Source organism: Neovison vison, chromosome 1 (assembly GCF_020171115.1).
Source record: "Neovison vison isolate M4711 chromosome 1, ASM_NN_V1, whole genome shotgun sequence".
Lineage (NCBI taxonomy): Eukaryota > Metazoa > Chordata > Mammalia > Carnivora > Mustelidae > Neogale > Neogale vison.
This window is the reverse complement of record NC_058091.1, coordinates 201,838,662-201,865,469: the sequence shown is the minus strand read 5'-3', so window position 1 is coordinate 201,865,469 and position 26,808 is coordinate 201,838,662. Positions and strand designations below refer to the sequence as shown.

At 40.8% G+C, this 26,808-nt stretch overlaps 1 protein-coding gene across 1 annotated transcript in view; it reads left to right on the top strand.

Moving 5' to 3' along the window:
- The window catches only part of ADGRV1 (adhesion G protein-coupled receptor V1), a 549,981-nt gene that overhangs the window by 473,696 nt on the left and 49,477 nt on the right, over nucleotides 1-26,808 (top strand). Inside the window, exon 87 of the mRNA XM_044265783.1 lies at nucleotides 842-963. Coding sequence (XP_044121718.1) covers nucleotides 842-963 — 122 coding nt within the window. The remainder of the gene's footprint in view (nucleotides 1-841; nucleotides 964-26,808) is intronic.

Here is a 26,808-nt window from a genome sequence, read left to right as displayed (position 1 = left end):
TAAATGGCATGAGAAACAATGGGTAGACTAAACTCAGTGTTGGTGATAGCAAACCCATCACTTCATCTTTGCTCTAATGTTAGCTATAAAGTTTGGTGTCTTTTCTGTTAAAATGAGAGAGACAGAGAGAGACAGAGAGAGAGAGAGATGAGTATATCCTTTGCCATGATACACAAACTAGTATTTGTATCATTTCTGTTTTAAAATGTCGGGTTAGGAGCACCTGGGTGGCTCAGTCAGTTAAGTGTCTGCCTTCGGTTCAGGTCATGATCCTCAGGTCCTGGCTTCGAGTCCTGCCTCATCCTCTCTGCTCAGCGAAGAGCCTGCTTCTCCCTCTCCCTGGGTCTGCCGCTCTGCCTGCTTGTGCTCGCTCTCTATCTTTGTCTCTCTGTCAAGTAAATAAATAAAATCTTTAAATAAATTTTTAAAAAGTGGAGTTAAACTACTCTAATTTCGGGAGCACACCACTGCCTGCCTTTTCCTGGTGGAGAGCTCTTCAAGGGGATTTACCTGGGGTTGAAATGTGATTGCATCTCTGTAATTGTTCATGGTGCTTCCTGAACAGTCCAGCAGGTGGTAGTCTAGGAGAGGCACAGTTCTCATTCTTCCCCATCCCCCCCGCCTACCAGCAAAACAGAAAGAATGTAGACTCAGCAACGTGCCTTCTCCTCTCTGGCAAAAGAATGGGATTTCCAAGGTTGTTCTTTCAAAATGGGTACTTCGGCATACACAAGAAGAAGTATCACAAGAAGAGAGCCAATATGAATCTGTGTGTATGTGTGTATGTGACTATGCAGTACACCAAAGCTCAAAAAAAAAATTTTTTTTTTTAAATTTCTAGAAATTCCACTGGTTTTATATCTCTTTGGCCTGATTTCTGTGACATGGCTTTGGGGAGGCCTGCACATGGCTTACAGACACTTCTGGATGTTGGTCCTCTTTGTCATTTTCAACAGTCTGCAGGTAAGCTTACAATCTGGTTATTGACGGCACATGTATCCTTGTGAACACCAGACCTGGAGTTTCAATGTCAAGGAATCAAGTGTCAACTCTTAGATGAATTCTTAAACACACCATGCAGAGTTGTAGAATAAAATGATGGGGGGGGCTAAATCTTTAATAACTGAAATACAGCTGGGCTTCTAACTTGCTAATTATACAGATAGAGAAGACATAAAATATTTACCCTCCTTTATTTAGAGAATATCTAGGTAACTACAGAAAAATATTTCTCTTTCAGCAGGATTGATGTTTATAAACTTTTCAGGTGGTAGCCATGGAGGACCTGTGCACATATTTGGATGGTGGCTGTATCTAGAATTTAGATCAATTGAGGAGTGAAATAGACACCAGTGTTCAAGCAGTCCACTCTCAAGTGAAATGAGAGTGGTTTGGTTCACTGAAAAATGATTGACATTCTCTAAGTCTGGCAATGCCCAGCTTAAATTAGTTTTGTGAGCGTGCTTGGATAGCATAACTAGAAATTATATAACTGGAGCAAAAATTAAAACTGACTTTTTTAGTGCTTTTGTTAAAATGGAAAGAAGTTGTACCCAGAGATTAACAAATGGAACAAGTGAACTCATTTTCCTTACTTTCCAAAGTGAAAAGGTCTGTCCTGGACCAAAATAATTTCTTGAATTTACCAAAGATATCTCTAAACTCAAGTCCCTCTTTGACCACCATCTTGCCAGGAACATGTGTAGAAAAAACATGTAGAAAAACACGTGTTCTACACATGTGTAGAAAAAACATGTGTATCATTGGGATGATAGCATACAGCTAAAATAAGACTCAAAGCAAATTTCGGTTTAATTTTAAGGTGATGATTTAGTTAGTGACACCTTCTCTTCCAGCAGGATGCCTAATCAAATCATAATATGGACTTAGGAAGGGCAAAAATACAAAGTAACTTGGAAGTTTGGCATCAAGTCGACACAAGCAGATACACAGACATCTCTTTATAGCCATAGTGAGAATCAAGTGCCTGCTCCTAGCACACTGTGTTCGTGCTTCCCGTACCAGGATGAAGGTGACAGGCTTGCTCCACGAGAATGTGATGATTCTAGAGAGTAAACAGTCACTAGTGAGAGCACACTGTGGCAGGTGCTGTGCAAACAAAATGTTGTTAAGAGCTGAGTGAAGGGCCTGTTTATTCCCACCTGTGCTGGCCTTTGAGATGAGCCCCAGAAATGAGCCATTCAGATCAGAGGCCCTGTCTTGGTCACCTTTGAATCCCTAAGACCTAGGGGAGCCAGCACCAAGGTCCCCACTGACAGCCTGCAGATGTATTATTTGGTGGACCCACAACAGTACACTGAACAGTGTTTTAAGTAATTTAATATTTGTGGCAGACCTTTAAAATTGAGAAATTTCATGTAAAAACTTGAATTTCTGACTTTTCTTTAATGGCAGTACCTGCTTGGCAGCAGTTCTCCAGTCCTCAGTAGATGCTGCCCCCCTTGAAATGGGGCATGTGACCTTAAAAGACGTGATTGACTACATTCATTCATTTCACCTGCCCTTGAGTTTGTGACACCTTTAATGCTGATTAACTAAGTGAAGAGTGTAGGGTTAGAGATGGGTATTTCAGGCAGGGAAACAGCATCAGCCTGGGCAGTGCAATGGGAAAGTGATACATCTTGCCAAGATTTAACAAAGAGCTGGGATGGGGGTGGGAAGAAGAAGAGCTTTGCAGTTAGGAAGGTAATCCTGGGAGCAGACACAGACATGGTAGGTTGAAATCCACGCCATGTTACCATGCTTGGGATGGGATGTTAAACTTCAGCTTTTCAGCAGTGGGAAGCCATCAGAGTTGGAGTTTTTTTTGTTTCGTTCTGATTTGCTTTTTATGTTTTGTGAGTTTTTAAATTTTTTAAATTTTGGCTAAGAATGACCTCTGTATACTACTTTTTAGAAAGGTAGCTGGAAACAGTTAGGAGGGTATTAAAATGTGGAACATCTCCAGTTGGGTGGGCTACTATCATATTCTAGCCCATAATGCTCTAGTGGCACACCTGGGAATAGAGAGTAGGTGACAGGTTTGAGGGCTGTAGAGGTAACTATCAATGCAATTTGGTTTACCGATGAAATGTAGGAATGTAGAATATGAAAGAACAACTCAGGACACCCGGGTGGCCCAGTTGGCTCTTGATTACAGCTCAGGTCAGGATCTCTAGGTTGTGGGATGGGGCTCTATGTTGAGGACAGAGTCTGCTTGAGATTCTTCCCTCCCGCACTCATTCTCTCTCCACCGCTCTCAAATAAATAAAATCAGAAAGAAAGACAAATGCCTGGCTCAAGGCAAATGCCTAGGAACCCACACCTTTGGTCAACATGAAGATCAGATCCAGCACAGGGTTCTAGGAAATAGGCAGTAAGTTTGGTGAGTTGGCAAGATGTGGGAGAGATTAGTAGTGCTACCAATATTTTAGGGGTGCCTAGGTGTCTCAGTAGGTTAAACATCTGACTTTAGCTTCAGTCATGACCCTGGGTCCTAGGATCAGAGTCCCGGTTCCGGCGCTCCACTCAGTGGGGAGCCTGCTTCTCCCTCTCCCTCTGCCTGTCTCTCCTCCTGCTTGTGTGCTCTCTCTCTCTCTCTCTTTCTTGCCCTCTCTGACAAATAAATAAAATCTTAGAAAAGAAAAGGGCTACCAATATTTTAGTTAACTAGGTACTGGAAGAGAGCTAGTGAAAGGGATTGTTAATGAAAGGGAACCAGGTTAGAATAGTCTGGAGCTGCTGGTAGAAAAGAAAGCTTCAAAAGAAAACAATACAAAATCTGTCCAGTGTAGCGAAGATAAATAGGATAAGAGCTGAGGGCAGTGTAGTCTAGCGCAGTGCTCCCCGACTGTGGTTTGCATCAGAATCACAGGGACAGCTGGCTGAAACACAGACTTCCTGATCCAGGAGGTCTGGGCAGACCCAAGAGTGTGCTTTTGTAACAAGTTCCCAGATGATGCTGATTCAGCTGGTCTAGGAACCACAGTCTGAGAACCAGTGCTGTAGTAAAGCATGATCCTCACTCCACCAGCCCATCTTATCTGGTTGACTCCGGCTGAGTCATGGATACAAATTGTTTTCTACTTTTACTTACTTCATCTATGAAATGGGAATAAATACTACTTAGGATTATGGTATGATTTAATTAAGGGGCATAACAAATATAAAGCGATTGTAGATAACTTCACATATAAGGAATAGTTACCTTTATTCAAGAAGTTTAATGAAGAATAAAGAGAAAGGAATAACTTAGGAAGGATGTTTGACTGATTCAAAGGAGATTTGTTTTGTTTCACTTGTGAAAAGAACTAACAAAGAAGGAGAAACTGACAAGTGGGGGAAAGACTCTGCTGGGTCCAGATCACAGACAGGGCAGGAAGAACCGAAGGGATGGAGGGTGGAGGTATTTCTCTCTCAGGCTAGGGAAGGAGGGAAAAAAAGGTAAACATGGAAAAAAACCACTTTAAAGCTGTAAGTGTGGAAAGTTGGAATTTGCATCTAATGCCATCTCTTTTCTCTGAAAGTCAGGAAGCAAGTACATTTGCTGAGAAAAATGGGTTGAAAGCTCGAGCTAAAAACAGTAAAAAGTATGGAGCAGCTTCTAGGCAGAAAGTAAATAGCAACGTATGGTGGGTTGGAAGATGGTCATGAGACAGACTGCTTATAGAGGAAACCATGGGCTTCAGTGGAGGTTAGAGACCTGAAATCAGTGACTGAACCACTCCGCAGTAATTATAGAAATGTAAACCTTAAGGTAGAAATGGTAGCCAGTGTAAATTATCTAGCCACCTACACACAAAAAAAGTCTGTTGAGCTCTTTAGTAAAAGAGAACTGTTGCAGTATGTCTGGGTGGCTCAGTCGGTTAAAGATCTGCTTCAGTCAGGTCATGATCCCAGAGTCCTGGGATCAGGTCCCACATCAGGCTCCCTGCTCAGTGGGAGCCTCCTTCTCCCTCTGCCTGCCGCTCCCCCTGCTTGTGCTCTCACTCTGATGAATAAAACCTTAAGAAACAGAGAACTGTTGAGCATTAAATGATATTTCATGGGAAGATGTAAAAAAATAATCATTATGATCTATTTCTTAGAGGAACTTAAAGCTAAGTATAAAAACTAAAAACATCAAATCCACATATAATGAGCTTTATTCCATCTTTGTGGCACTATTGGAGCAATGAGTATATTCCTGGTACCAGTGCTCAGTGAATCATTCCTAAAAGGAATGCCTGTTAAGAAACAATTAAAAATATGATTTCACTAGCATTTATTAGGTTTCATTTGGTTTGTAAACTGCTTCATGTCTTCAACTTGGGCATTTTCATGGAATGTGACTATATAGTAGTAAGATCTTCCAAGTATATCCCATGAAGCCTTAATGGTTATTATTTTTTCTTTTTTCTTTTTTTTGCACTGGCCTTTGTATGTTTTTTAACTGGCTTTTGTCAACACCTGCAGCCACCAAAGTATATATCTTGTGCTTGCCTACTGTATTTTGCCCAGAGGATATTACTGCCTCATTTTTTATCCGGACTATTAATGTATGATAGATGCTCAAAGACTAATAGATAAAAGATATTTTTATAATATTCTGAATTTTCACATATTTATTTTTGATGCAGCTTTTAAAAGAGAATCTTTTTTTTTTTTTTTTGAAGTAAACTCTACCCACAATGTGAGGCTCAAACTCGTGCCCCAAGTTCAAGAGTCATATGACTTACTAATTTTGGGGCCAGGTGCTCCCAAAGGAGAATATTTTAAATGTTTTTGTTTTTTTTCACTTGAGTATAGTTGACACATAATGTTACATTAGTCAGGTGCACAACACAGTGATTCAGCATCTCTCCACATTATGCTATGCTCACAAGTGTAACTACTGTCACCATACAAGGCTACTACAGTATCATTGACTGTGTTCTCTACACTGTGCCTCTCATTGCTGTGACTTCTTCATTCCGAAACTGGAAGCCTGTATTTCCCACTCCCTTTAACCCATTTTGCCCATCCTTCCTCTCCCATCTTCTCTGGCAACCATCAGTTCGTTCTCTGTATTCGTAGGTCTGATTCTACTTTTTGTGTGTTTTTTTATTCATATGGCATTTATCTTTCATAGTCTGCCTTATTTCACTTTGCATAATACTGCCTAGGTCTATCCATGTTATTACAAATGGCATAATATCATCCTTTTTTAAGGCAGCATAAAATTTCATGTATGTAGATACTATACCATTATCCATTTGTCCAACAATGGGCATGTAGGTCTTCCATGCCATGGCTATTGTAAGTAATGCTGTAATAAACATAGGGGTGCATATATTTTTCAAATTAGTATTTTTGTTTTCTTAGGGTAAATACCCAAAGTAGATTTATTGGGTCATATGTTATTTCTATTTTTAATTTTTCAAGGAACCTCCTTACTGTGTTCCACAGGTCTGTTCCTACCAACAGCTTATGATGGTTTCTTTTCCTACACATCTTCTCCAACACTTGTTATTTCTCACCTTTGTTATCGCAGCCATTCTGATGGGTATAAGGTGATATCTGACCGTGGTTTTGATTTGCATTTCCCTAATGATTAGTGATGTTATCTATCTTTTCACATGTCTATTGGTCATTTCAATGTCTTCTATGAAAAAAATTTATTCAAGTCCTCTGCCCATTTTTTTTTTTTTTACTAAGTTCAATTAGCCAACATATGGAACATCATTAGTTTTTGATGTAGTGTTTAGTGATTCATTAGCTGTGTATAACAGCCAGGGCTCATAACATCACATGTCTTCCTTTATACCCATCACCTGGTTACTCCATTCCTCCATTCCCCTCCCTTCTGTAACCCTCAGTTTGTTTCCCAGAGTCCAGAACCTTTCATGGTTTTTCTCCCTCTCTGATTGTTCCCACTTCAGTTTTCCCTCCCTTCCCCCGCGGTCCTCTGCACTATTCCTTATGTTCCAAATATGAGTGAAACCATATGATAATTGTCTTTCTCTGCCTGACTTACTTCACTTAGCATAATCCCCTCCAATCCTGTCCATGTCAGTGTAATTGGTGGGTATTCATCCTTTCTGATGGCTGAGTAATATTCCTTTGTATATATGGACCACTTCTTTATCCATTCATCTGTTGAAGGATATCATGATCTGCCCATTTTTAAATCAGATTGTATTTTTGGGGGGAGGGTGTTGAGTTGTATAAGTTTTTATGTATTTTGGATATTAACTGCTTATTTGATAGATCATTTGCCAATATCTTCTCTCATTCAGTAGATTGGGGTTGTTTTGATTTGTTTTGTTTTGTTTTGTTTTGTTGGTGGCTTCCTTCGCTATAAAAAAGTTACACACACACACACACACACACACACACACATATATTTAGTCCCAGTAGTTTATTTATTTTTTTTTAAAGGGAATCCTAATCACTTGAAATATTATCAGGAATTTCTTTTCACTTTCTGAAGATTCAAAGTTGAGCTTCCAACCATCCAATACATTTGAGCCTTTAAGAAAATGTTTATGCAGTACTTTATAATGCTTGATGGATACAAATGCAAAGTGAGGTTAAGAAAAATTATCATTCTATATATGTCTGCTATTATTTTTATCGCTTAATACTCTTATTGACCATGGTGGCCACACCAGTGCAAGACTCACCTCTTCCCAGATTTCTAGCCCTAGCACTGAAGGAGCTTATTCTCTAATAGGAAAATCCTATGCAGGACTTAAATTACCCTCACCTTGGATCACAGACAATGAAGAAAACTGGTCACATGGTGACAGATACTCTGGCCAGGTCTGGGTCATAAGCAGACTCCATTGGTAGAAGGAGTTGAATTGATCTGCTCCATCTCACAAAACCACATAGGGTGGAATTCCCAGTAGAGGAAAGGATGCTTTTATCAATGAAAGGAGTGCAACAGTGGTAGGTAAGCTAATTTAACAGATAGCCACTATATGTATTTTCTAAATTTTCTTGTTCATTCATGTAAGTTTGGGCAAGGCCAAAAACAGCCATTGTCAAACCACTGGGATACCTCATCTGTGTAGCCTCTGTTTATTATGAATATCCTTGGTATCTGTTATCTAACCAATGTCTCTGTACCCACCCCCAAAAATCCCTAAGAGACCATGGTTAGTATGTTTAATATTTTTCTAATTCCTGGATCCATTCATCCAATAGCCATTATTTTTTAAAAAGTGAATTATTAAAGTATTATTTCTAAGATTTGTGCTAATGTTTATACATCGCAGCTTTCTTAGACTGTTTAGTTGAAGGTATATCCAAACTGTGTGATGATAATGGGAGTAATCACCAAGCTTGATACTAAGCTGGTAGGTGCTGTTCCAACCCTATCAGTTGTGAAAGTATTGAAATAGCTAGTGTTTTAACTTCATGCGTGTGTCTGGTTTCTAGCCACTTAACGTAGGAGCATCCCCAGACTTCCAGCAGCTGAAAGACTAATGCTTGGCCAGACAGGGAGCCTCCAGGAACCTAACTCTAGCTCTAGACCTGTGGCCATCCCGATTGGTCAGTGTCTGTGCCACACTCATTAAACATTTTGCATATCATGCCCAGCTTAATTACGTTCCAAAGTATTTTCTATTTTTAACCTGAATGGCTTAAATACAGCATTTATTGCAATTTTCTTCTAGGACTTTCTCACTGACTAACAGCTTTTTTACATGTGTAGGGAATCCCATGTAGAATAATAAGGGTAGCCAGCAATATCAGGCATGAGCTTCTTAAAGATGCTGGAAAACAAGTTTTTGGAGAAGATTCATACACATGGAAGAACCTTTCCAAAAACTGAAGTGCATTCTTGGAATGCATAAGCTGGCAAGGGAGCAGAACTTTACATAGTATCGGGATATGACACTTCTCAGTATGTGAATTATGAGACCACATTGTTTGGAGTCCTGTTTGACTGTCTCTCTGTAACTGGCTTTTACATGTTCGTTTATACAAGCATCTGGTCTCGAGATGTTCCTGAGATGTTCCCTGGCAGTATTTGAACCACTCGTTCTTTCAGAGTAGGGAGTCACAACATGGAGTCTGTAACTAAAAATATATAGCCTGTGTTCAAATTTAAGATCAGCTGGTTAAAATCATGTTTATTCCTAGCCCCATGTCTTCAAACAACTAAGTGGCCAGAAAATAAGTAACTCAAAGGTGGAAATCATTTCTTCTACATTTTTATTGGTTTGTTTTTTGGGTTTTATTTTTATTACTTTTTTTTTTTTGACAGCCACTAGAGTGCTTTGAACATACAATACATCTTTTTTTTTTTTTTAAGATTTTATTTATTTATTTGACAGATTACAAGTAGGTGGAGAGGCAGGCAGAGAGAAAGAGGAGGAAGCTGGCTCCCCACTGAGCAGCGATCCCGATGCGGGGCTCGATCCCAGGACCCTGGGATCATGACCTGAGCTGAAGGCAGAGGCATTAACCCACTGAGCCACCCAGGCGCCCCGAGCCTTTTTTTTTTTTTTTTTTTTAAATTTGACAGAAAGATTGCAAGCAGACAGAGAAGCAGGCAGAGAGAGAGGGGGAAGCAGGGCTCCCCACTGAGCAGAGATCCCGATGTGGGGCTTGAACCCAGGACCCCAAGACCATGACCCAAGCTGAAGGCAGAGGCCCAACCCACTGAGGCACCCAGACACCCCTACAGCCTTTTTTAAAAAAGATTTTATTTATCTGAGAGAGAGAGAGCACAAGTGGAGGGAGGGGCAGAAAGAGAGAGGGATAAGCAGACTCCAGACTCCATGCTGAGCGTGGAGCCTGATGATGAGCTCCATGTGGGCTCAGTCTCAAGACCCTGAGATCATGACCTGAGCCAAAATCAGACACCTAACTGACTGAGTCACCCAGGTGCCCCAAAACTAAAGCCTTCCTTAATGCAGAAATCTCCCCAAATGAAAATAATCCCTGAGTTATCCTAAGAACTGGAACATGTTTCTTTGTTCACAAAAACAAAGTTCATTGCAATTGGAATAGAAAATTAATAATCCTCCTTTAATGTTCTGTGAGCATTCCTATTTAGCATCCAGAGGGGTTCAGTGCAGGTGTCTGCTTAGATACAGTACATATTTAGTCTTGGCTGCTTCCTTTTGAGGATAAACAGCTCTTGGGAAATACACATTGTTAAATAATCAGTTACAGAGGACTAATTGTTTCAAGGCACTCCCTTTGCAATTGCTTTCCAACAGCCAACAGTAATAAGAAATGTCACTTTGTTTCCATTGGAGACTAGCACATGAACTATTCATGAAGAGTGGAAAAGCAATCTTCCCAGAAAACCCTGGAATAAACATGTTGAAGCCAGGGGAGGTTGGGACTCTCATTGATTTGTCCCAGAGCCATGTTAAGTTCAGTGAGGAGAAAGGGGGAAAAAAAAAAAAAGGCTATACTCATTTTGTAGCAAGACATGCAGAGACTAATGAATGCCTGGTGTGCTCTTCAAAACATCCCAGAACATTTCTATAAGTTTACGAATGAATATACAGAAGCTAAGACAAGGAGGTGTATTTAAATTCTCTTGATTAGGTCATGCCACTGTCTAATGTTCCATAACATCTGGGCTTGTGAAACATCTTTGTGTTTTCCTGTAGTAAACTTCTTGACTCTATTTGACAATGAGTGACAGTGTCTTAACATTGCTTCCTCGTTACACCGGTGATTGGCCAGGGAGGGCTTTTTGAAGAGACTGCAGGATTTTTACTTTTGTTTGCACTAGATTCTGTAAATAAAAGTGTCAGGGTCTGACCTGCCAGTGGGTGTCTTCCATGAATACAGCTTTAGTAAGGAGAGGATTGTATAACCTATCTTTTGACACCTGGCTCTATCCTTGCTAAGCAAAAGGTGCCTCCATTTCTCTTGCACTAATGCTTCCATTTCAGAGTTTTCTCTGTGACCACTTTTTTTCCTTCTTTTTTTTTTTTTTTGCATTTCAACCATGTAGCATGCTTTCCTGGACTGTGTGGGCCCTTATCTCACCAGTGAAAAGATCTAGCATACTCTCGTCCTTGAAACAGCAATCATACAAGAATTAGAGTAAACACACAATATACCTCCTTTTGTTACAACAGTTCTGGGAGAGGAAAGTGAATGGGGAACATTTGGGGCCATTTTTCACCTCATCATTTGGATTTTTTTTTTTTTACAACTTTATTTACTTATTTATTTGACAGAGAGACAGCATGAGCAGGAGGGGGCATGGCAGGCAGAAAAAGAGAGAGAAGAAAGTTCCCCACAGAGCAAGGAGCCTGATGCAGGACCTGATCCCAGGATCCTGGGATCATGACCTGAGCCGAAGGCAGACTCTTAACTGACTGAGCCACCCAGGCACCCCAGTTCTTTGCCTTAGTGTAATTCATAATTTTTCCAGAGTCTAAAATTTTATTATCTCTTATAATACTTAATACTTAATCTTATAATACTCATATCTATATCTTATATCTCTTATAATGCTCAAATATTGGGGTGAGAACAATACATTTATTTGTAAATACACTTTATATGCATATTTTATGGTAAAATTCAATGTTGAGCTTCCGGATGCAGTGGAATGAGCATGTAGTTAAGTGTCATGAAACCACTATTCTACCAAATGACTTGACATCTCTGAGTTTTAGTTACCTACTTTCCAAATGGAGGTAAAATTCAAAAATGTCCCAAATTTTGTCCTAAGGATTATGTAAAAATTTATGTGTGAAGATGTAATTCGTGGGGAGCCCGGTTGGCTTAGTCAGGTCAAGATCTCAGCTCGGATCAAGATCTCAGGGTCCTGGGATCTGGCCCAGCATGAAGCCTGCTTGAGATTCATGCTCTCTCTCTCTCTCTCTCTCTCTCTTCCTCTGTCCCCTGCCTGCCTGGTCATGCTCCCTCTCTCTCTCTCAAAAAAAAAAAAAAAAAAAAGAAAAGTAAAGAAAAACAAAAAACATTGTATATGTATATACTTTGTAAAGTACATGTTTTATAAATACAAAATACTATAAAAGAATAAATGGGCAAAAAGTAATGATTGTCTCAGGAACTATATAAAGACAAATGAGAGGCCAAGGAGAAGAGATTTGTAAGCTTGGCCTTTAAATCCTCTCCAAAGCCACAGATTCTGCCCATGAATGATCTCATGCACACACTCCTAGGTACTCCATTCATGCAGGTGCCAAAGTTCCCTGTGTCTACCATCACAGCATTTATGTTACAGTGTGAATCCATTGTAGTCACTCATCTGCTTTAAAAAGTGTGTGGCAAATGCCTTCATGTTCTAGAAGGTAACTTACGTGAGTGGTGTAAGCTTACTGCGAGACTGCAGGGTTTGGTGGGGATGGTAGGACTGGAGAGCACAGACCCTCCAAAGAGCATGCAAATGAGGAGAGCAGACCTGTGGGCCAAACAAAAGCTTTTCCAGGGGAAATTCCCTGGGTACAGTAGAACCTGGCTTTCATCAGGCTTTGTGATGGTCAGTCTGTTTATGGTTTGTTCCCTCTCTTGGGGCAAAGCGAAAGTTTGCTTGGGGGATCCAAGGGACTGAACTGAAAACCTCCTGTATCAACTGGAACTCCTCCTCTGTGGCAGTCTTTGGACTCTGTTTCTTCATTCTCTGCCGCTGTGAGACTGCTGCATTCTCTGCTTGGCTTTTTTAGACTCCGGGGCACTGTACTCAAGCAGCTTTTTAGCCTTTCATCCCACACATAGGCAGTTTTGGAACTGGCAGATGCCTTTCTCGTTCCCTGTTGCTTTGGAATCTTGGCTCCTCAAGTCCTGGATGCCTTAGTAGATTTGAACCCTATTTTTTGTGTGTCCCCCAACCTAGTCAGATTGCTGCAACCCCCAGGTTGCGTCTTTCTGTTTTGCCTCGAGGCAGCTCACTTTGAACTGGAAAATTCCCTAAAAGGGGGAAAGGTGGGGGAAGGCAATGAATCTAGGGCTCCCGGCTCCATGGGATTTGTTTCTTCTGTACAGGATCTTGGCCCCTCAGGTACTGGCTGTTGGATGGCTTTTATTTGCTATTTTGTTACTGCTTGTGTTGTTTTATTATTGTATATGTGCGTCTCTTAATTGTAGAATTGCACTCAGTGAGGGTTAATCTGATATAAATTCCATCAGAGCCAGGAGCAAAAGTCTCAGCAAATTTATTTCAACAAATATCTAACAAATGTTTAACACGGTTTGAATGCATGTTGATAAATGAAGATATGTAGAGCTACTGCAAGTCATGAGGTTTGGAGTGGATAACCTTGTCAGACACATGCACCATGCTGGTGTTCCTGGGAACACTGGTGAGGAAGTCTGTGCTTGGAACTTTTTTTCTTAATTATTATTATTATTATTATTTTAGTAATCTCTATATCCAAGGTGGGGTTAGATTTCTTGATCTCAGGAGTTGCATGCTCTTCCCAATTGAGCTAGCGAGGTACCCCTGTGCCTGGAACTTCTTGAGGTCAACTGATAAGGTGCACTTTATGTCTTGTATATCACACACACACAGATACACACACACGTGCGCACAAGTAAGATCTTCATACCTATTTTCACAAACTGAAATAAACCAATGAGGAAAACAGATAATCCACACCAAAGAGCAACTAAAGGTTGCATGTTCCAAAAGGTTACTGCTCTAGGAAATACTTCTACCTTCTAAAAAATATGGATTTAAAAAAGGCCAAGTAAAATCCTAATGAGAAAAGTTTTAAAAATGGCATGGATTCAAATCTAAACCGAAGTTTTTAAAAAGATCTTTTTAGATAGATGGATCCAGGAAGTTCTCTCTTTATCCTTCAGAATAAATCAGTTCTGTGTCACTGCTTTCCTCTGCACATGTTTTAAATAGTGTTCTCTTCAGCTTGAGAAATTACATGAAATAGTTTAAAATACTTTGGATTACAAATTTTTAATTTTGTGATTTTAGGCAAGTTCTTTAATTTCTCTGAAATGAGGATACTACGACTTACTTTATAAGGCATCTGTGGAAATCAACCAAAATATATCTTAAGTTTCCAGCATGTAATAGGTGTTTAGTGACCTTAACTGCTTTTCTCCTGTACCTAATGTGACACCATAATTGCATATGCATGTAGCTGAAGATTATTTTCCCATGAACAGAAACCCTGAGCTCCAGGGTGAGCTTCTTAGCGTGTGTCTGAAATCAGTTAGCAGTGTTTCTCTGATGCTGACCATTCGGTCTGTTTAAAACCCTGATGACATCACTGAACTACCATCTTAAGATCTTATTTGGCTCTAAGATCCCAGTGTGTAGATACTATATAAGTATGATGTTTGCTTAAAATCTATTCATTATATTCTGTCCTTTGTCCTATAACATTTTGGAACATGTAGGGGCAATACTTCAGGCTCTATGTCAGTCTTGGGAACTCTTACTATAAAGTGGTGATATGGTAGATTATATATATTTTTTACCTTAATTGTTTGAGCCAGTATGATAACACTGAAAATTGTGTCTTCATTCACTGAAGAGCATTCATCTATCTAAAATGTATTTGTGTTTTTATATGTTAAGCCACACATCTCCGTGTTTCTGTGCTCAAAATATATTATAATAAAAACCACAACAATAACAATGGGTATTTTTTAAGTGCTGATTATGTGGAATTGTACTTACATCATTGAATTTTTACAACAATCCTGCAAAGTAGAGAGTATTATTCTTACCATTTTATGTATGGAGAAACAGAGGCTCAGAGAAATTAAATGACTTAGGCAAGATCACACACCTTGTAACTCATGAGCTAGGATTCTGTATACCATGATCAGTTCCCCCACTGGGCTTTGCAATGCTGCAAGACCATAGCACCTCTTATGGTTTACTTATCCCAGATTACCATACCAGAAGGCTATCTTTTAGTACCTACTCCACAAATGCTTATTGAATTAAAAACGTCGCTAAATTAAAATGCTTTAAAAAGCAAAATGAATGAAAATGTGTAAATAAGCAAAATTAACATGAATTCTTATTTGGTTACTTTTCACATATAAAAATTAAGGTATTTCAGTAAATGTTCATCTACCTTAGCCGTGAGGGCCATTATAGTCACGTTCTCCCAGAGAACAGTCTCTATTTGACTTAGTTGAAGATCTTTACCAAGGGAACTGGAGGGGAGCAGCATCACACAGCCGGCTCCAGATTGAGACCATGGATTCCACGGTGAATATTCTCCCCACAGGTTCTTATACACTTCATTTTCCTAGTTCTCTAATTAGGCCAGTTTTAACAGAAGTGACTTTGAGCGTCAAGTCAAGTTAGCAAGTTAGGTTCATATTACTTACTAAGGTCATTTGAAAGCACTGAGACAACGGAAATGGAAACAAACAGACAAACAGAGAAACGTGACTCCTACCCTCAAAGGCAGGAAAAGCTCTAGAAGAAAGGTAGAGTTGGTGTTGTGTCTGTGGATCCCTAAATCCATCCTCCTTGCCTTCTCTTCCGGACACTCACTGTCCCCTCCACTCTGGAAAGCCCAGGCTTTCAGCTCCTGCTGCAACTGACCTGCCTGCCACCCAGATCAATTGCTGTCTGTTTTTTTAAATATTGTATAGACCTCTTTGGGCAGAAGAAAACTTATGTAGGACACACTTAGAGACTAAGGGCGCTGGAAGAAATGAAGCACTGGATTGCAAGGTCCAGACTCCAAGCGCCTAGGAGGATGCCTGTTCCAGGAGACCCAGGAGCCACGTGCATTGTGATCTGAACCAGGCCAAATAGAATGAGTTTCCCACACCTTTAGAAATACTCTCACCCATGAACTGCACTGTTGTCTGAAGACCATAACACACATTACCTCACAGAGACTATCAATCGAGCCTAAACATGGCAGCAAATGCACAGTACACTTGACATTTTTCTAGGAAAACACTTGAAGTCTCTATCTAGTATATATATTTTTTAATTTTTTAATTTTTATTTTTTATAAACATATAATATATTTTTATCCCCAGGGGTACAGGTCGGTGAATCTCCAGGTTTACACACTTCACAGCACTCACCATAGCACATACCCTCCCCAATGTCCATAACCCTACCCCTCTCTCCCTGCCCCCCTCCCCCCAGCAACCCTCACGTTGTTTTGTGAGATTAAGAGTCACTTATGGTTTGTCTCCCTCCCAATCCCATCTTGTCTCTAGCTATATTTTTCTCCACTTAATTGTCTATTCCTATGTGAAGACAAAAACATGGTAAACTTAACACTAACCGGGGATGGATAGGCCATCTGAAATGATGAAATTGAAAAAAAAAAGGGGGGGGGTATTGGACAGGAACTTTGGATTCATCGGCTATGTGCAATCCAGGAATTGTTCCAAATGTGCCCGGGTCTCCTAAAATGAAGTAAAGACATGGGTGCTTGAGAAGTCATTGTCTCCCTTTTGCTTCACTGCTTACTGTCCTTTTTGAGTATACATGCAGCCTCTTGCTGGTTGATGTGGTGGCAGCATTTTGTACTGAAGAGTTTTATTTTATCATTGAATATCAACCTCCATTTTAGCACTAGCAAGAGTTAGAGAATCTCCAGTGCAACAGTGCAGGGGGCAGGGAGGGGAAAAGCTTACTAGTACTGTATAATCTGATTACTATAGCTCTATTAGTGACCTGAGCATTTGCTAAAAGGAAGTTTTTCAAAGGAATTTTTTTTTAAATGAAGATTCATAGGCAGATTAAAATTGAATAAAGATACCTATGATCTTTCCTCAAAAAGCCCTCAAATACTTTTCACCTTCAAAGCCGGGGAGAAGAACAGTTCTGGGGGTAACCAGAACTGTTACAAAGAGTTGGTGGGGCTAGAGTCTTACTGAATAAATTTTGTAAGAGTTGTAAATGTTACTGAATTACAGATGCTATGTTCTTAAGTTACCCACTTTCATGAAGAATCACTTTAAAAATAAAAGGGAGGTAGTAAAGGGATATCTCCCTTTTCAGTGCTCACACCAGGTATGTAAATTTGGTCTGGCATTTCTGAGCCCATGAGGAATCTGCTTCTTCGTTATTCTGTTGTAACAGTACTGCATTAGTAATAAGTTAATTCATAATAATCTTTGTAATCGTAACAATATACACTTACATTTCTTAGCATCTTTTAAAAATGTTTCTGCTTGAAACAAATATAAGTAGTCGTCCCTATAGAAGTTTTTCAATATTGTATTCCTATGAGATACTTTTGAGAATTATGTTTTATTTCCAAATACAGACTGGCCTAAGATAAAGGGTTTGGATGTCTCTCCTAAGTGCCAATTTAGATGTCTCTCATAAGTGCCAATATGATTTTATATGTATGCAATCTTCAGTAATATGCTACAAGTAAATGAATATTTACTATAGTATGGTATAGTGTGTGTGTGTGTGTGTGTATAATATAGATGAATAGTCAAGTTCCTGTGGACTATAATAGTTGACTGTGGTTTCTCTACTAGAACCCCTTCTCCATTCCGTTCTTTACCCACAAGCTCCACTTCAAAAATAAATTATCAAATAAATAAATAAATAATCAGAAAAATGTTGGAGGAGCATAATATGGCTGTAATCTGAAGAATAGGTGCCTCCTTGCTGCAAATTTTCTGGACTTGCTGTATTTATCATCAAATTTGTATGTATTTTACAAGATATGCTTGTAAAATCCTCATTTTATTTTTTTTTCAGTTCTTCAGTATGTTGTTATTTATATATAAATGATAAAAGCCATAGTGTTTTGCAACTGGTAGATTTCTGTTAGTACACTATAATTTAGTACTTTATTCTTTGGACAGAATCCACACTTTTTTTTAATGCCTCTAAACCATGTAAATCAAGTGTTTTATTAGGAAAAGTCAAGTCAGAGAAACAGAAAGGTCATCTCTACCAAACAAAACCACATTTCTCTAGTCTTTGATACTTAATTTCATCTGTGTCCTTCTCCTCCAGCACGGAACACACATTTTAATGCAAAAGTGAATAGAAACCAAATATAAAATCTGGTTGAAATCTGGCTCTTTTAAATCACCAAGTGACTTCATTAATCAGTCTGAATTAGCAAAATCACGTATAGGTCCCTGATCTTAATGCTCACTAACACTGAAGTTACCTCCTTCTCTCTTCGCAGACCTGAGAGAAAGAGGCTGGCACTCTTACTCCATACTTACTGCTATGCTTATCCCTCTGAATTTTCTAAGAATCCTCCCTGGTAGCTATTGTACCTCCCATCTGTAGGATTCATTCCAATTCTGTTCTTTCTTTTACACATATCTTCTTCTGAAGACCTAGACCTAGAGGTCTCTCATTCTCTACCTCTAGAATTCTGAGAGATCCTGTATTTCTCTCTGCCGGTGCCCAATTATAGTCCTTGTAACTCGCTTCTTCTGTTTACAACAGTCACCAGCCCCTGCCTAAACTTCTTCATTTCCTGCTCCTTGGATTACTAACTTCCATGACATATATTGCCCTTTTGCTCCTTTCCCAATAACAACTTGGGTAACTTGTGGACACTGCAAGTATTTTTATCGTATTATCACATTCTCACTGACTCAGCTACCTTGAATCCACTACTTCATCTTATGGGAGAAGGAATCCAGAGTGGAAGAGTTGACTGGCTGAGTGACTAATTTTTCTACTTTTCCTTTTCATTTGGGGTAAGACTGTCTTTGAAGAAAACCATTACAAAAAAAAAAAAAGAAAGAAAAAAAAAGAAAGAAAGAAAGAAACTAGAAGCTGATGACTCTATATCAAGATATAAACAGACATGTATGGATTTGCCTGTGAAATGAGTCGTATTTAGGGGTCCTGGTGACCCACAAACAAAGCTTTGAATGAAGAATTAGGAAGCACAGAAATGTCACTAAATAATTGTGTGACTTTGACCAAATCATGAGGATGGAGTTTCTTCATCTATAAATGAATGGAATCAGACAGCATCTTGCCTAACTCTGGAACTTTATGATTCTCTTACAAAACTTTATAAAACTGAACAATGCTCTGTGTGAGAAACCACAAAGTTCTAAGAGACAGTGCTTTTGCTATCATTCTTTTTATAACTTTTACAAGTACACGTGTCCTATTCTGCTCTTCTTTTGTTTTGAATTGAAAAGGGTGGCCTGAGAGAGTGAGATGAGCTGTAGAGTAAGAGACCATTAAAGGAACTGAACTCAACCTGGATTTCCAACAAACAACCACTGGTCCCAGGTGCTATCCCAGTGGTCTTCTGGGACATCAGTCTTCTTTCTTCACTCATAGGTGCACTCCAAGCTTCTCTCTGTTCGGTCTCAGACATCTCCGGAGTTTGTCAGACCCAGAATAGTAATCACAGGATTAACTGAAGAACACATTCTTTTTTTAATAATTGAAATCCCACCTTTTCTTTTTAGTAAAACCCCTTTCCTAATCAGTACATTTAAAATATTTGAATAGCTGCGCAGTAAATAGCAAAGGAGGTAAATGATTACTTCATAATTACATGCCATATTGATGATACTGGGGCATCTGGGTGCTCAGTGGGTTAAGCCTCTGCCTTCAGCTCAGGTCATGATCTCAGCGTCCTGGGATTTAATCCCATGTCTGGCTCCGGGCTTGGTGGGGAATCTTCCTCTCCCTCTCCCCCTGCCCTTCCCCACCTTGTTCTGTCTCTGTCTCTCATTCTCTCTCTCAAATAAATAAATAAAACATTCAAAAATAAATAAACTGATGATACAAATAAGAATTCCTTATCACTCACTGGATATCATTGGGAAACCTACTTTATTTCTCTAAAGCCTCAGTGTCTCTCTTTCCAAAAAATGTGGATGAAAGTAATACCTACCTTAGCACTGTTGGGAGGACTGAGTAAAATGAATAATAGAATATACGTGAAACATGGCCAGGTGTGTGGGCTGAAAAAATGCTCAGAAAATACTGGCTGCTCTTATGGTGATGGTGGTGGTTGTTGTCTAGTATTATCTGAAATAATAATAATTGCAGAAGTGCATAGAAAGGTCTAGAAAAGCCAGAGATGGCCTGGTCTTGTAGAAGATGTGGTCGTAGAGTTGGGCTGCAGAATATACCAAATTTGGATGAGTTTGGAGGCAAGGGAAGTCTTTTCAGGTCCTTCAGATAAAAATATGGGCAGAGGCCCATGACGGAAGAAAGAGAGCATGGTTATGCTTGTCTTGCTAGAATGAAGCTTATGTGGGAGAATAAAAGGAACAGCATTGAAAAGTCCCTGGGGTAAGATTGGGTTGAGGATAAGTGACAGGAGCAAAGCCTTTGTGCCATATTTTATGGGATCTATTAAAACAATTTAAAGAACTTTATAAAAACCTCTTCAAAAAGAAAAACAAAACTGGCGGCATCACGTTGCATGTTTTCAAGCTTTACTACAAAGCTGTGATCACCAAGACAGCATGGTACTGGCATAAAAACAGACACATAGACCAGTGGAACAGAGTAGAGAGCACAGATATGGACCCTCAACTCTATGGTCAAATAATCTTTGACAAAGCAGGAAAAATATCCAGTGGGAAAAAAAAGACAGTATCTTCAATAAATGGTGCTGGGAAAACTGGGCAGCTATATGTAGAAGAATGAGACTCGACCATTCTCTTACACCGTACACAAAGATAAACTCAAAATGGATAAAAGACCTCAATGTGAGACAGGAATCCATCAGAATCGTAGAGGAGAACATAGGCAGTAACCTCTTCGATATCAGCCACAGCAACTTCTTTCAAGATATGTCTCCAAAGGCAAAGAAAACAAAAGTGAAAATGAACTTTTGGGACTTCATCAAGATCAAAAGCTTCTGCACAGCAAAAGAAACACTCAACAAAACAAAGAGGCAACCCACGGAAATGGAGAAGATATTTGCAAATGACAGTACAGACAAAAGACTGATATCCAGAATCTATAAAGAACTCCTCAAACTCAACACACACAAAACAGATAATCATGTCAAAAAATGGACAGAAGACATGAACAGATACTTCTCCAATGAAGACATACAAATGACTAACAGACACATGAAAAAATGTTCATCATCACTAGCCATCAGGGAGATTCAAATTAAAACCACATTGAGATACCACCTTATACCAGTTAGAATAGCCAAAATTAACAAGACAGGAAACAACATGTGTTGGAGGGGATGTGGAGAAAGAGGAACCCTCCTATACTGTTGGTGGGAAGACAAGTTGGTGCAGCCACTTTGGAGAACAGTGTGGAGATTCCTTAAGAAATTAAAATAGAGCTTCCCTTTGACCCTTCAATTGTACTACTGGGTATTTACCCCAAAGATACAGATATAGTGAAAAGAAGGGCCATCTGTACCCCAATGTTTATAGCAGCAATTGCCACGGTCGCCAAACTGTGGAAAGAACCAAGATGCCCTTCAACGGACAAATGGGTAAGGAAGATGTGGTCCATATACACTATGGAGTATTATGCCTCGATGAATACCCAACTTTTGTAGCAACATGGACGGGACTGGAAGAGATTATGCTGAGTGAAATAAATCAAGCAGAGAGAGTCAATTATCATACGGTTTCACTTATTTGTGGAGCATAACAAATAACATGAAGGACATGGGGAGATGGAGAGGAGAAGGGAGTTGAGGGAAATTGGAAGGGGAGGTGAACCATGAGAGACTATGGACTCTGAAAAACAATCTGAGGGTTTTGAAGGGGCGGGAGGTGAGAAGTTGGGCCAGCCTGGTGGTGGGTATTGTGGAAGGCACGTATTGCATGGAGCACTGAGTGTGGTGCATAAACAATGAATTCTGGTACACTGAAAAGTAATAAAAAAACTAAAAACTAAACAAAACAAAACAAAACAAAACAAAAAAACAAAAAAAAACTTCTTCAAAAAATCATCCTGTTGTAGATACCAGGGAATTTCTTTTGCTGGAACGAGAACCTAATCATGAATGCTCCTGCCCCTCGTGCTGTCACTGGCTGACACCATGAGCCCCGAACAGCCGGGGAGGAATTGACCATGAATACGCAATACATAAATGCACCGGATAAAATTGTAATCCAAAGGTAGTCTTCTTGAGACCAGGGGCCCCGACGTGACCCTTCCACATGCCCCGCATCATAGACTCTCTCTCAGCGCAGACGACCTACTAAGTTGAATTCCAGGCACTCAGATTTAGGACACTGCACGCTGAAGCAGAAGAAGCTCCTCTAATCCTTACAGCCCAGAGGAGGTACCTTGGAGGGAGCCCTGAGTCAGTGCTGTTTGGACCCCTCCGAAATCTCTGGCAGTTCTCTTCTTTCCCCTCCCCTCCCCATCTCTCTTTCATCAGCTTGAATGGCTTATCGTCCTTCTTTCCCATTCAGCATCTGTCTTCTATTGTCTCCTGTTGTTCTCTTCATTGTTTGTCTTTCTTGATCATTCTCACAGATTTGGGGCTCTGTCAATAATCCTAATGATGACTTAGCTCTGGCTTATCCCCTGAGAGAGCAATCCTTCCCCACACCAGGACCCAGCTCCACACTGAAAACAACAAAGAAAACAAAACAAAACAAAACAAAAACACCTAATAGTGTTCCGGGTTGGGGGGGGGGGTGCTTTTCTCTGTACTAGGAGACATGGTGAATTTCCCAATTTAGAAAGGGTGAAAAGAAATAATGCATCCTCCAGTTCTGGCTGTTTCAGAAAGCCAGTGCACATTCCCAGCAGCAGTGCATAATGGCAGGTGCCGGGAGGAATCCTAGACGGGCAGCTGGATTCCTGTGTTTTCAGAGCCGCATGAAAGGCAGCACTGTAACCTCGCCCCCACTGTGCAGTCTACGGGCGCCTCGCAGGGGGGGCCCTGGAGCACTTTGAAAATCGGCCCTCGCGTTGTCTTTTGCCTCTGTGTTACCAACTTAGCACCCAGCCCCGCGGCGCTTTTCCTGCTGAGGGTCACCAAGAGCTAGCCTCTGCTATTTTATAAGCAGAAAGCTGGCAACCGTCCTGAATGTGGAGTTGAAATGTAAGCTCTGTAGTTTCAGGTCAAAACAAAGAAATGTTTTAGAGCTCTCGTTATCTTCACTTCAGACATCATGCCTTCTGTTTATCAACTTTGCAGCCCAATTTTGGGCCCGGGGTTAAGAAATAAAATAGAGTCGTACCCCCTCCTCCTTCGGCCCTTGGAGCGCTTCCTTGCCATAACTACATCTTTTCATTGACGTAGAGTTGGCTCAATGATGTAAGTTATAGATCTTCCTCGCTAGCAAGGCTTTTCTAGCCAATGCAGCAACTGAAGTCCCAGACACAAGGACATCAGAGAGTGGTAGCATTTTGCCTTTGCTCGGCCCACCCGTGCCCACCCACTTTGCGGCATAGGAGCAGCTCAGAGGCAAGTAGAAAGGGGTTGGAAACTGGTGAGAGAAGAGCGTGAGTCGAACCCGGCTGAACATCCGCCTTATACAAGGTTCTCACGCAGGCACTTAATGTGCTTGCCCCAGAAGGTGCCCACCCCCACGTCTGCAGGAGGCTGACTGCAGACCAGACCGGGCCCCAAGGTCAGAGCCAGAATGCCTGGCCTAAAGGGGCAGCAGCTCCTTGGCTCCATGTAAGCGTTCACTAGACAGGAAGCAGATCCAGTGTCAGCCAGATCTTCTGATTTTTCTAGAGAAGCCAAAAACCAGATTTTTTATGTGAAAGCTCCTAATTTGTTAATGTTGGCAACTATGTAAAGACAACCTTTAAATACTATGTGGGCCAATCAAAACCTGTTGGCAGGCAGCATCCAGGCAGCCAGTGCGGGACCTCTGGCTCACCTAGTAGGCACTCCCGGAAGCCTTCGTCATGAGCTAGAGTCCTCCCTCATTGTCCATGTGGGTCGGGGAAAAGACACTTTCCCAGCTCCGTCTTTTACAGATTTTTTCTACTGAACATTTTTAAAAAATCAGTGTTGTTTTGGGGCGCCTGGGTGGCTCTGTGGGTTAAAGCCTCTGCCTTAGGCTCAGGTCATGATCTCAGGGTCCTGGGATCCAGCCCTGCACCGGGCTCTCTGCTCAGCAGGGAGCCTGCTTCCTTGTCTCTGCCTGCCTCTCTGCCTACTTGTGATCTCTGTCCATCAAATAAATAAATAAAATCTTTTTAAAAAAATATCAGGGTTGGGCGCCTGGGTGGCTCAGTGGGTTAAGCCGCTGCCTTCGGCTCAGGTCATGATCTCGGGGTCCTGGGATCGGGTCCCCCATCGGGCTCTCTGCTCAGCAGGGAGCCTGCTTCCCTCTCTCTCTCTCTCTGCCTGCCTCTCCATCTACTTGTGATTTCTCTCTGTCAAATAAATAAATAAAATCTTAAAAAAAAAAAAATATCAGAGTTGTTTTAAGAGTTCTTGGACCCCTTTTCTGAACATAATCTGGAACAGACCCCAACTTCCAGGGTGGCCTCAGGGTGATCCATCCCTTCCAGTGTCTTCTAGTCCGTGGCTGGCCTGAGGTGGGGAAAGGGAGATGCTGGCCATATCTGAGCCTGTTCTGGATGAGTGTAAAGCCCCACAGTCTCCTGGGCTCAGCTCCGTGACCCCAGAGCTGACACAAATCCACTTGTTCCTGATAGGTGGGGAAAAGGCCCATGGTGGGCGTCAGATGAGCCAGAGCCTCCCATCTGTGCTTGGCAAGCTATGGTATGTCTGTGCTGAAGGGAATGAGATGTTATGGAGGCAGAAGAGACAAAGGAAGCACAGAAAGGGGAGGATGGTGTGGGGCAATGTATTCCTATTCCTCACCTGTGAGTAAGAGCAAGCCATCAAAAGCACAAGTAGAAAAGCTGAAGAACCAGACCATGGGAATGCTCAGTGCTCCTTCCTAACCCACTCCTTGAGCTTGCCCATCCATCCACCCGGCTATTGGAAACCTTCACCGAAAATAGGAGTGGTGCCAATGACTGGAATGGAGGCAACAGACTATTTTTATTCCAAGTGGAGGCATAGGCCACGTCAACAGATGAAAACATAGGGCAAGTCAAAAGAAATGTCAGCCCCCAAGCTTATGGGTGTGTTTCTTCCTCATGGTGTGAGATTTGGGCCAGAAATCTGTCTCACCAAGTCAGGACCTGCAGTTTGGGCTTTCTCGAGCTGTGGTTCAGAAAAAGCAGCACCGAATCTGAGACAAAAGCAAGGCTTTCTTGCCCTGTGTCATCTGCGTCTTGTGTTTCTTTCCTTTGTTTTAATGGGTTTTTTTTTTTCCCAGAGAGGAAAGGATGACGTCAGCCAAAAATGCGATACAGGCTCATCTAATTAAAATTTTGTTTATTTACTTGTGATTTTAAAAGAATATGAAGCGTACTTGTGAGACATTTGTGTCTGGAAAGAGTTGAGCAACTCCAAAGTTGTAACGTGTGGCGATTGGTTAAAAATTGCTAAATTATGTTTCTTTATTTTCCGCGAAATGTCAAATGTTGTTCTTTTGCTTCTATAAAGGTCAGTATGGCTTAAAGAGAAAGGGGATAAAAACCAAACTTGGACCATTAACTTGTTATTGAACTTTAGAAGTGTTTTATTTACCAGTAAAATTAAATCTAAAAATGGTGTGGTGGCTCTGGAACAAGAAAGACTAGATGGCAATGAAGTTAATGACTTTGTGTTACTTTCCTCTTCTTTCTGGGCCTTTCAGGGAAAAACAAAAAGGAGAAAATGAGTTAGATGGCAGAAGTTATTTATAATTACTCTGTGTGTACATATATGTGGAATATATCTTCTGTTGCGTAGATGGGGTGTCATAACTTTTTCCTTATGCTTTCTGCCCTTTGATGTTCTTGAACAGAATATAGCTGGGGAAATAAAATTCTTTTGGTAAATACATTTTAAAGTGACATTTACTAATGGTAAACAGGGACTTGTTTCTCAGGGAAGTCGTCTCCTTTTTAACAGTGATGAACACACACACACACACACAGGGCTAGAAAAGAGAAAAAGCACTCTTTGTTCTAGTTTATTTCCAAATAACCATTTTTATGTATTACCATTTGATGTGGTCATGAGGCACAAGTATCTCTTACCCCTTTTTGGGAGGAAAAAAAATAAAAATAATGAAACAACAATATTTAACAGTGTAGAACCATAAACTTTATTGAATTGCATCTTTTTTTTTTTTTTAAGATTTCATTTATTTATCTGAAAGAGCACACATGAGCAGGGGCAGAGGCGGGGGGTGGGGAGCAGACTCCCCACTGAGCAAGGAGCCCGATGCAGGGCTCCATTCTAGGACCCTGGGGTTATGACCTGAGCCAAAGGCAGACGCTTAATCCGCTGAGCCACCCAGGCAACCTTGAATTGCATCTTCTAATCCTGCTGCAAAGCCTGAGAGAGTAGTCTGGCAAAATGCAAGTCAGGAAATTTTTGCGTCACTGACAGAATACCTGCTAGTGACATGTCCAAAATATGCAAAAGTTCATCTTTTTTTTTTTTTTTAAGATTTTATTTATTTATTTGACAGACAGAGATCACAAGTAGGCAGAGAGGCAGGCAGAGAGAGAGGATGGGAAGCAGGCCCCCCGCCGAGCAGAGAGCCCGATGTGGGACTCGATCCCAGGACCCTGAGATCATGACCTGAACCGAAGGCAGCGGCTCAACCCACTGAGCCACAAAAAAAAAATTCCAGTGTAGTGAATGTGAGAGTGGGTGTTTTGTACTCCCAAACTCAGCTTCCCTTTTTCCTTCTCTGGGCCCCTGTCCACCACCTCTAATCTGTGATCTTTTGCTAAGTGTGGCTTAATGTCCATTCGTTCCCCACTGACAGTCCCACACTGGTAGTTTCAGGTACGTCTCTTACCACAATACTGGCTTTCCAAAAAAGATTTTATTTATTTATTTTTAGAGTGAGAGAGAGCCCTGGAGTGGGTGGAGAAGCAGAGGGAGAGTGAGAGCAAGTCAG